General features: G+C 36.5%; 1 protein-coding gene across 1 annotated transcript in view; it reads right to left on the bottom strand.

Moving 5' to 3' along the window:
* Positions 1 to 208: 208 nt before the first annotated feature.
* Positions 209 to 11,083, bottom strand: part of LOC127221716 (uncharacterized) — a 165,293-nt gene continuing 154,418 nt past the window's right edge. Inside the window, 4 exon segments of the mRNA XM_051183729.1 lie at positions 209 to 306; positions 309 to 442; positions 1,236 to 1,447; positions 8,539 to 8,653. Of these exon segments, the coding sequence (XP_051039686.1) occupies positions 209 to 306; positions 309 to 442; positions 1,236 to 1,447; positions 8,539 to 8,653 (559 nt within the window).

The following is an 11,083-nucleotide window of genomic DNA, read 5'->3' as shown; positions in this document are numbered from 1 at the left end:
CATTCCACATAGATAGATACTCCCTCAGCCTAGGGCCTGCCCCAAATGATTTGACAGACTTTGATAATACCCAATGGAAGGCCTCTCTCCTTCTATGGAGCAGAAGGGGATGAAATGGAGGTCAGTGGGCTCATGGGAGGAAGGTGAGAGAGGGTATTGATATATGAAATAAGACTGTTTCTAATTTAAATTAAAAACAAAGAAAAAGTTAACTAAAAATATAGCCAATCATTCTAGGCCACGGGCTGATGGTTGAGAGTTTGAGGAAGATGCTGTCAGGTATTTTCTTGGAAAAAGACTTACTTTGGTTCCTGGGATGCTGTCAAAATACCCTGCAGAAGAGCACTCAGTGAATGGCCTCAGGCTTTGTGTGTTTACTGCAGGTCCGCTTTGCATTTCCATTTGAATCATTGTCTTGCTCTTCTCTAAATTGTCCTTACTCCTGGGAAGATTGTAAAGTCTAAATTTGCCACTTCCTCCTGAAGGTGCATTAAGTTACTTGTACTTTAACAATACTGGACAAGCTATCATAATTCCCGGGAGAGTGTGATAGTGGGACTATTAATTAATGAACCAAAGAGGCTTAAGACACAGTTATATCATTTCATCATTACCAAAGCAGCACAGGTAGAATTTGGCAATATAGCCTCCAAAATTTTCACGCTGAACAATTATTAACCATTTTTTAAATCTAGACTTTTTTCCTCCCCATATTAATTTTTCCCTATTACACAGTATACCTTTATGGAGATTATACACAGTCAAAAGAATTGTCGTCTTGCTCCCTCTAGTGGCAAAATCAAACTTCACAGCAAAGAAAATTACCAACTGCCTGTGAAGTAGGGGTGGTTGATGGTACTCACACCCTTGGTTGTAAGCTACATTATCTTAAAGATAGTTCAATATTCAGTGTTTATTTTGCGAATGCTTACAAAACATTTTATGTAATATCACTGTCCTAATTAGAAAATTTATAAAACACACAGGTGAAAATATACTTGATTTGGTTAAGTAGATGAAATTATCATGAATAAATAAAAACAGAAAATATGATAATCTGTAACAGAGTTATCACTTAAAATTAAGTTTATGTAATAATATTATTTCCAAAAATTATATCATCCAATTAACATTCACCTTATAGGAATTTCACAAACAGTATTTTGCTAACAATTATGTTTTAGAGAGAAATTACTGAACTTGTTGGACTTTCTACATATATGTGTTTTCCTTACTTGTTTAGGTAATACTGAAATGATTTTCTAATGCTTAATTCTTCATGATAGAGGTACTTATATCGTTCCAGTTCCAAAACACTCAGTGCTCTGCTAACTTTCAATTTAGAGAGTGTCGATTTAAGGCTTCTAATTTTGGTCTCCATCGCATTTATTGTTGAAGTTTTGTAACTCTCTCTTAATTCTGAATATGGCTTAGTTGCTGCTTGTTCCTAAAACATTAAAAGCCTGTGTGTCAAAAGCAATTGTATTTCACTAATGCAGGTTGATTGATGAATGACTATAGTTTTAAGTTAGTGCAGTCAGAGAGGATTCAAATATACAGTAAAAGATATTAGAATCTCAAGATTTTATCAATAGCATGTGTATAAAATCAGCACAAAATTTGACTTGCTCGATTGTTTATATGTGAGACACAAGATATTAAAAGTGGATCTTGCCATATCCTTGGAAGATGCTCTAAAACATGAGCCACATCTTCAGTCCTGAAATGTTGTATGGCCTGTATCCATAAAAGAAAGAGCCATAAAGATCCAGAGGTATTATTAATGGAAGTTCATGGACCACAAAGAGACTGACTGCAAATTATAACGGTAATGAAGCTAGGAGAAAGGGACTTTTGCTACACAGTGGCTGTATATTAATGTACTTGAAACACAATCTAAAAAAAATCTATGAAACACAGGAGAGACAACACGATGTGCAAATGATGGTTCCTAATTTATACAGTACATACACATAAATTGACAAAAAATGGCAGTGTGAATAACTTCCCAGGTACCACTGGGAAGACACAATCTAAAAATAATAATGAATGTAAGAATTCAGAAAGGCTGAGGAAGGGTCACACGTTGAGGGTCCTAGCCTTAAAACATTGTCATTGTTGGGCTAAATGGGAAGACAAGATGAGGAGTTCAACTCAAAAGGATTTCTGAAAGTACCTTTTAGGGGGACAAGATTTCCAATAGAATTTTGAGGAGGTTCAAAGCTCATATGATAAATGTGGCAGCTGTTTTCTCACTTGGTTGAAGGGACAGGATTATAAACTGAATTGATAAAAGAAGAGATAGAGAGAAGGAAGAAAGAGAGAGACTATAAAAGAGGGAGCAATTATAGGTTTGAAAAGAAAACTAATTCTAGAGAAATGTTCAGAGACCTACAAGACTGACCCCAACTAACAATTTGAGCAACAGTGGAAAGGCTACCATAAATGTCCTTTGCTGGTAATGAAATTGAAGACTAACTTATCTACCAGCATAGAGCCCTCATCCAGTAGTTGATGGAAACAGAAGCAGACACCCACAACTAAACACTGAGCCATACTGGAATCCAGATGCAGAGGGAGAGGAAAAGAAAAGGTTGCAGAAACATATAGAGATAGCTGAACTGAACAAGGAGGAGCTAATGGGCCTCCAGACTGATAGCTGGGAGTCCAGCATGGGACTGACTCAGATCTCCTGAACATGGGTCTCAGCTAGAAGGCCTGGGCAGCCTAAGGGACATATGACAGTAGAACCAGATTGTATTCCTGGTACACAAAAGGACTTTGGGAGCACATTCCCCATGGATGGATATTCCCTTAAACTAGAGACAGGAGGAAGGGCTAGTCCCAACTCCAAATGACATGACAGATTTAGAAGATCCCTCCTAGAAGGCATCACCCTACATTTGAAGTGGGGGGATGGGAGAGGAGGATGGTAGGGGGCATGGAAGGGTGGCAGAGAGGGAAAGATGTAGGGAGGGAAGGGAACTGGGATTGATATGTAAGATAAAAATAAAAAACAATAAAAAAGAAAAGAAAGATTAAAAAATAAATTTGCACAAATAGATGCATAATATATACACATGTATGTAACAATAGCAATAAAAAGATGTTATCAAATTTAGGGGAATAGGAGGCGTTTGAGGTAGGGTTGCTGGTGGAAAAGAAGTGGAAAGTGATTTAATTTTATTTCATTAATATTATGTTTATATATATGTATACATATATATATATACATATATAAAGACAATATAATTGAAAGATGCAACAAAATCTAAGATGTATACCTAGAAAACAGGATGAGAAAACAATTCAGTTGCTCAAACACAGACTATTTCTAAATTAAAGGAAGAACTAGAGGATCTGGGACATAGCAAAGAACCACAAAGAATAATTTAATTACTAAGGGCTAATTTCTCAGCTGAGCATGACCTCACAGACTGCACTGTCCTTTCTATTTGTCCCTTGCACTACTTTGGTAGCAATGTTGGGGAGAGCATATGAGTAAATAGTTGAGCAGGTGAACAGAAAATGGCATCATTTTGTATGGAGTCTCTATGGAGGGAAATCATATATGTAAGTATTATACTCTGCTAACCATGACCTAGGTACCATAACCTCATAATGAATGATAAGGTGGCTTAAAATTTTTCCTTTTTCTTTTTTTGTTATTTGAGGCAGACAAGTAGTGTCATTGGAAGCTAGAGGAAGGTGTTAGATTTCCTGGAGCCAAAGTTAGAGGTATTTTTGAGGTACCCAAAGTGGGTTCTTGGAACTGCACTCGGGTCTTCTGGAAGATTACTCAGCCAGCTCAGGTTTCTATAAGATCTTAGCTCTACAGCTAGAGAGATGGTTCAGCAGTTAATGAACTTTATGGCTGTTACTGATTGAAATACATTTAATTATTAAGTGGAAAGACCATAAAGTATCATGAGTAGAGGTATGGGTGTGTAGGTTTTAACTGGTTAATTTTTATTAGATAAGAAGATAAAATGAAGGCAAAACATCAAAAAGGTGAGAACCAAGTCAGGTAACTGCCGACACTAAACTACGCAGTATCTCTTTTTACTGGCACTGAACCATTGAACTCAGAGGCTATGTTGTACGGGTATCAGGCCACAGAGAAAGCCTATGCTTTCCAGTAGAGCTCCTTGCACCTATTGGGCAGGCATCAACATCTTCAGAAGGTACTACATACAGGACAGAGCCTTGTTTCAGATGATTCTACACCTTCTCAAGTCGTAAATTTGGCTCACATGAAGGGGAGGGAATAAAAAGCAAACTTTCATACTAGAATCTTCTCAAGAAAGATAGAGAGAAAAGAAAATGAAAAAGATGTTGTCTATGACACTAAAGATAAAAATAAAAAGACAGGAGTTGGAAAGATGGCTCAGAAGTTAAGAGCGCTGCCTGCTCTTCCAAAGACCCTGAGTTCATTCCTGGCACCCACATGGAGTCTCACAACCATCACTATATATATATATATATATATGTGTGGTGACATATTGTTATGGTTTAATAAAGCCACTGGGGATCAAAATGCAAAGCTAGCCACAGCCATAGAAGTTGGGCAGTAGTGGCACACACCTTAAATCCCAGGGCTTAGGAGACAGAGGTACACTGATATTTGTGAGTTCAAGGTCACCCAGGGCTACATGAGAGTAAGTCAGTCCAAAAGAGAAACAGAGCTCATGCCTTTAATTCTGACACTAGGGAGGTGGAGACTAGAGTGATATGGCTGGGAAGAGAAAGGAATATAAGGCAGGAGGAGACAAGAACTCAGTGCATTGAACTCTGAGTATATATGGAAACAGCTATTTCAGTCTGAAGTAGAGGTAAGAGCTACTGAGTGGATGCTTGGCTTTCTGATCTTCATCTTGAACTCCAATATCTGTTTTTATTATTTGTTTTACACATACGAAGACAAAGCATCTGTATACATGAAATATACAAATAAACCTTTTAAAAAGAAAAAGATGCTTTGGTTTGAACAGGAGATAATAACAAAACCTAAATCACATCATGAAAGTTAGTCTCCTTTAAAGAAGGTCCATTGTGTAGTAATATTAATGATGATAAACACTGCTTTTAAGAAATAGTAGGAAACTAGAAGGAGAAGAGTGGAACTACTGTGGAAGAATTTTATGCCCAGTTTTCTTCTATTGCAATTTCTTATAAATAAGCAAGTTTGCCTCCAGAATATTTTTTATAATTAAGATGTGGAGAAGAATGACAAACATGATTTGAAGTACTATAACAGAAAACAAACAAAGAAACAAAGACCTACAATTACTAGATAACATAACCAAATTCTGATATCTGCTTTTGGTAGTCAAGTCTCAGAATGAACTAACTTTGAGTAAGTTTTGGTAGACCTAATATTGTATTTTCACCTTCCATTTCTTGGTGAGGCTTTAAAAAGAAAATTCTGTGGTCATTTTCAGTCTGTAAAATGTTAATTAAATGTAGTAATGTATGCTAAATTCATTGAATGTCATTTCTAATTAACATGATGTTCATGCTAATTCATAATGGACATCATTGAACCATAACCTGTGTTAGGCTGTAATGCTTCACAGAATAGGAAAACCTGCTTTGATTCTTTTATTTCAATTACTATTTTTTAATAATTTCTCTTTCTGAAATTGCTTAAGCTTTGACAAACTTTTAAATGATATCTTGCTGAAATAATTTTTTGAAGAATTAAAATATGTATTCTATAAATCCTAAAAATTATATATATATATACATATATATAAATACATATATATGTGTATATATATATATTATTAAATTAAAGGGAGGAGAAACAACTGGAAAGTGTCAATTCTGAAGACAGGATGTATATTTGGTGCAACATAAATGTATAGCTACAGTGTTATATACAGTAACAAGTCATAACTGCAAATTCCAATATCAGTTTGACTTTAATATTATTAGCTGATTTTTGAAAACTAATCTTTCCTCCACTGTCTAGTAAATTAATTGTAATGAGCGAACCAATCACAGTGTAACAACTTGCAGAATGAGTCAGCAGATCCTATAACAAGACTTGATGGAAATGTGAGAAAAAAAAAGTAGTAGTTTTGGACTGGGAACAAAAACTTCAATAAAGAAAAGTAGCATATTATCCTTGTTAGTTCAACTGTAAACCATATCTTGACATCAGCAAAGTATAAGCTGGACAGGATGAGATGTTAACCTTTGTCTGCCTCTTGCATCCTGTTCAGAAAGCAACCTGGCACTCAGAGTTTCTCAAAAGTTTATGCAGCATTATCACATTACTCAACAATTTTACCAGTAATTATTCACCCAAAAGAAAGGAAAACTTGTGCATCTGTACAGTCATATCCACAGCAGAATTATTACTATACTGTAAATGGAAACACCAACTAATAGAATAAATAAAATGTGTGGTGTATAGACACAGAGAACATTTGCAATAATAAGAAGTCAAGCACTAACCACACATACAAAAGGAATGGATCTTGGAAACATCACGTTAAGTACAAATAGCCAATATAGAAGGGGCTGTTTTTGGAAATGTCAAAAGTAGACGAATAGGTAGAGAAAACAGCTTGATGTCTCCCCAAGACTGAGTAGGGGAGGGTTACATGATGGATGAAATTAGAAACACCAATGACTTATGCTGGAGAGGATATGCAGAAAGGGGAACACTCCTCCACTGCTGGGGGGTGGGAGTGCAAACTCGTACAGCCATTTTGGATATCAGTATGGTGGTTCCTCAGGAAAATGGGAATCAGTATACCACAGGATTCGGCAATCCCCCTCTTAGGCATATACCCAAATGATCCAAATCAATGCATTAAAGATATGTGTTCAACTATGTTCATAGCATCATTATTTGTAATAGCCAGAACTTGGAAGCAACCTAGATGACCAACAACTGAAGAATGGATAAAGATGATGTGGCACATTTACACAATGGAATACTACTTTGCAGAAAACAAAACAAAACAAAACAATGGAATCTTGAAATTCACAGGCAAGTGGATGAAACTTGAAGAAACCATCCTTAATGATGTAACCTAGTCGCAAAAAAGAGGAACATGGTATGTATTTCCTCATATATGGATTTTAGACATAGAGCAAAGGATCACTAGCCTATAATTCACACTGCCAAAGAAACTAGGATACAAGATGATTCTAAGAGATTCATATAAGGTCCCTCACAGAAAGGGAAAGGGACAAGATCTCCAGAGCACAAGGGGAGTGGGGGAGCAGTGAGTGAAGAGGAAACTAGGAGAAAGAGAAGGGGAGCAAAGAAAAGCTCATGGGATTAGGAAGATTGAGACAGGGGGAAGAATAGACAATGGGAGGGAAAGAGAAAGAGAGAGAGGGAGAGAGAAAAAACATAAAAGAGGGAGCCATAATAGGTTTGAAAAGAAAACTGAACCTAAAGAAATGGCCAGAGATATAGAAGACTGACCCCAACTAACAATTTGAGCAACAGTGGAAAGGCTACTATAAATGCCCTTTCTTGATAATGAGATAGATGACTAACTTATCCACCATAACGGAGCCCTCATCTAGTAGCTGATGGAAACAGAAGCAGACACCCACAGCTAAACACTGAGCTGAACTGGAATCCAGATGCAGAGAGGGAGAACAAGATCAAGCTGCAGAAATATATAGAGACAACTGACCTGAACAAAGAGGAGCTAATGGATCCCCAGATTGATAGCTGGGAATCCAGCATGGGACTGACTCAAGACCCCCTGAACATGGGTCTCAGCTAGAAGGCCTGAGCAGTCTAAAGGATCTCTGACAGTGGAACCAGGATGTATCCCTGGTGTACAAAAGAACTTTGGGATCACATCCCCCATGGAGAGACACACCCTTAACCTAGAGACAGGAGAGGAGAAGTCGTAGTCCCTACTCCAAATGACTTGATAGATTTAGATGACACCTCTTACAAGGCATCACCCTACATGTGGAGTGAGGGCGGAGAATGGAGTTGGGGGCATGAGAGGGTGGGAGAGGGAAAAAAGAGAGGGAGGGAGTGAGAGGGAACTGGCATCGATATGTAAAATAAAAATAGAAAAATAAATTATGAAAAAAATTAACTAGAAAAAAAAAGTTTACAGTCCCTCCTACTGAAAATACTATCCATCACCCAGCAGGAAGCTTGGCAATATTTGTACAGCCTGGTACTAATTTACCCTGGTGAGTCAGTGGGATTAGTTTTACAAAGTTCCAGAAATACACCATTATTATTACCATTCAAAATATGGTTATAAAATTATGGCTAGGATAGAGAGATGTAAATATACTGAAAAACACTGAATTTTACAACTGACATGATTTCATTTCATGGGGAGTAATTATACATCAACAAATTGTTAGAAAAATAACTTTATGTCATAACCTAGGTTCATATATGGTTTGCCTTTAAGCTCTGGTTTAAATCATAATGATATGAATTTCTACCAGATTTATTCATTTAATTGCTCAGAGTACTGGAAGATTTATGTTTTCCCAATTAAATGAATTCTTGTCTCAAAACTTAGTAAACCTTACTGAACATTGCAGCGTTGAAACTGGAATATTCTTTCCAAATTGGCAGGTTTCAAAATCGCCATGAGAACCACATTCTCCAATTTCATGTAAAGGACTTATCAAGGGTTTCCCAATTCTGTAAAATAGTAATGAATAAATGTACATTAGCAATAATTGCTTAATAATTGCTAACAATAAATACTTACAATACTATGTTTTAACATGAAATAAAAGACCTCAATAAATTGTGCTCCTCTTATTTGTGTCTAACTAATTTTCCCTCAAATAATTCTAATTAAATAATAATAGTATGCAGATAATATGAAGGGTATTAGTATACTTTGTGTAGCAGTGAAATAACAGATATACATATAAAACATTAAATCATCTGTCAGCAAAGGTCAGTTCAAATATGAAAAGGAAAAAATTATACACAAGTATTTATTGAGAGATACACACATATACACAATTATGACTATGATTTATATGTCATCATGGTTAATTAAAATTGAGGGTGATGAAAACAATGGAAAATATAATGAAATTACTATAGCATTATTGAAAATAACTTAATCATGGCACTCTTGTTTTAAAACGTTACGTTATAAAACAGGACAAATTTAATGATCAAATAGATTTTAGTACACAAAGTCAAATATATAGTTGAACTAGGAAAATAAAATCTTAAAATATCCTAATAGTCACATTTATAAATTATACTCTAGGAGTAAATATGATTGAATAAATGTAATTCTCATATATTAAAACTAGTTGAAATGCAAAAAAGAAACAGGATTGAGTAGTACACACACACAAACACACACAAATAATAATAATAATAGAAAAACAAGCTATTAATTTGAGAAAACATGGAAGGTGTTGCTATTGCTACATGAAAGGTATTTAGAGAGGGGAAAGATGTAGAGAAAAATTATTATTTTTTATTTAATTATTATTATTTTTATTTTACATGTAGAATCCACTTCCCTTTCCTGTCCTCCCTCCTTCCCTCCCTTCCTCTCCTCTCTCTTCCCTCACATGCACCCTGACCACCCTCCCCTACCATCAGCCCCAACCCATTCCACATATAGGGCTATGCTATCCAGGTGGGATCATGTAAATCTGTCAAGTCATTTGAAGTAGGGGCTAGGACTTCTCTCCTGTGTCTAGGTTAAAGGAGTATCCCTCCATGGGGGATGTGTCTGCAAGTTCCTTTTGTGCACCAGGAATACAATCTGGTTCCACTGTCTGAGGTCCTTTAGACTGCTCAGTCCTTCTAGCTGAGACCCATATTCAGGGAATCTGAGTCAGTTCCATACTGGATTGCCAGCTATCAAGTCTGGGGGGGCCCCATTAGCTCCTCTTTGTTCAGGTCAGCTGTCTCTATGAGTTTCTGCAACCTGGTCTTGTCCTCACTCCCTACATCTGGATTCTAGTTCGACTCAGTGTTTAGTTGTGGGTGTTTGCTTCTGTTTACAACAGGTACTAGATGAAGACTCCATGATGGTGGATAAAATAGTTGTTGATCTCACTATCAGGAAAGGACATTTATGGTAGCCTTTCCACAGTTGCTCGTTAGTTGGGGTCAGTCTTTTAGGTCTCTAGACCTTTCTGTGGGTTCAGTTTTCTCTTCAAACCAATTATGGCTCCCTCTTTTATGTTCTCTCTCTCTCTGTCTCTCTCTTTCTTCTGTCTTCTATTCCTCCCGCGACTCACTCTTCCTAGTCGCATATGCTTTCTTCTCCCCTCTTCTCTTTCTCCTTGTTCTCTCTCCATTCACTACCGTCCCACTTCCCATGTGCTCTGAAGGACTTTTCCCTTCCTCCTTCTGTGAGGGACCTTATATGAATGTATTAGAATACATCCTAGTTTCTCTGGTGGTGTGAATTATAGGCTTGTGCTTCATATATGAGTGAATACATACCATGTTCCTCTTTTTTGACTGGGTTACCTCATTCAGTATGGTTTCTTCAAGTGCCATCCACTTGCCTGAGAATTTCAAGATTCCATTTTTTTTTCTGCAGAGTAGTATTCCCCTGTGTAGATGTGCCACATCTTTTTTATCCAGTCTTCAGTTGAGGGGTATCTAGGTTGCTTCCAGGTTCTTGCTATTACAAATAATGCTGCTATGACATAGTTGAACACATGTCGTTGTTGCATAGATGTGGATCATTTGGGTATATGCGTAAGAGGGGGATTGCCTTGTCCTGTTGTAACCTAACTCCCATTTTCCTGAGGAACCACCATACTGATATCCAAAATGGCTGTATAAGTTTGCACTCCCACTATAGCTATATTTTAATTTCAAAAAATAATTTTAAATATGAGAAGAAAAAATAAAAATTATAAGATTTACAAATAGTATCATAATATCTCAAGATTAAAAACAATCACTTATGGTTCCTAGAAAATACATTTGTCTAGACCATATCATTGTTTATTAGGGACATGTGTAGGTTTTTGGAGTATTCAAGGGATTCTGAAACTAATTCTCATCAGGCAACAATACAGATTTATACAAGTATCTGAACCATTCTATAACTAACCAAAGCCATTGTTTTAAGTA

This window comes from Phodopus roborovskii, unplaced genomic scaffold (assembly GCF_943737965.1).
Source record: "Phodopus roborovskii unplaced genomic scaffold, PHOROB, whole genome shotgun sequence".
Lineage (NCBI taxonomy): Eukaryota > Metazoa > Chordata > Mammalia > Rodentia > Cricetidae > Phodopus > Phodopus roborovskii.
This window is presented reverse-complemented; position numbering and strand designations above follow the sequence as displayed.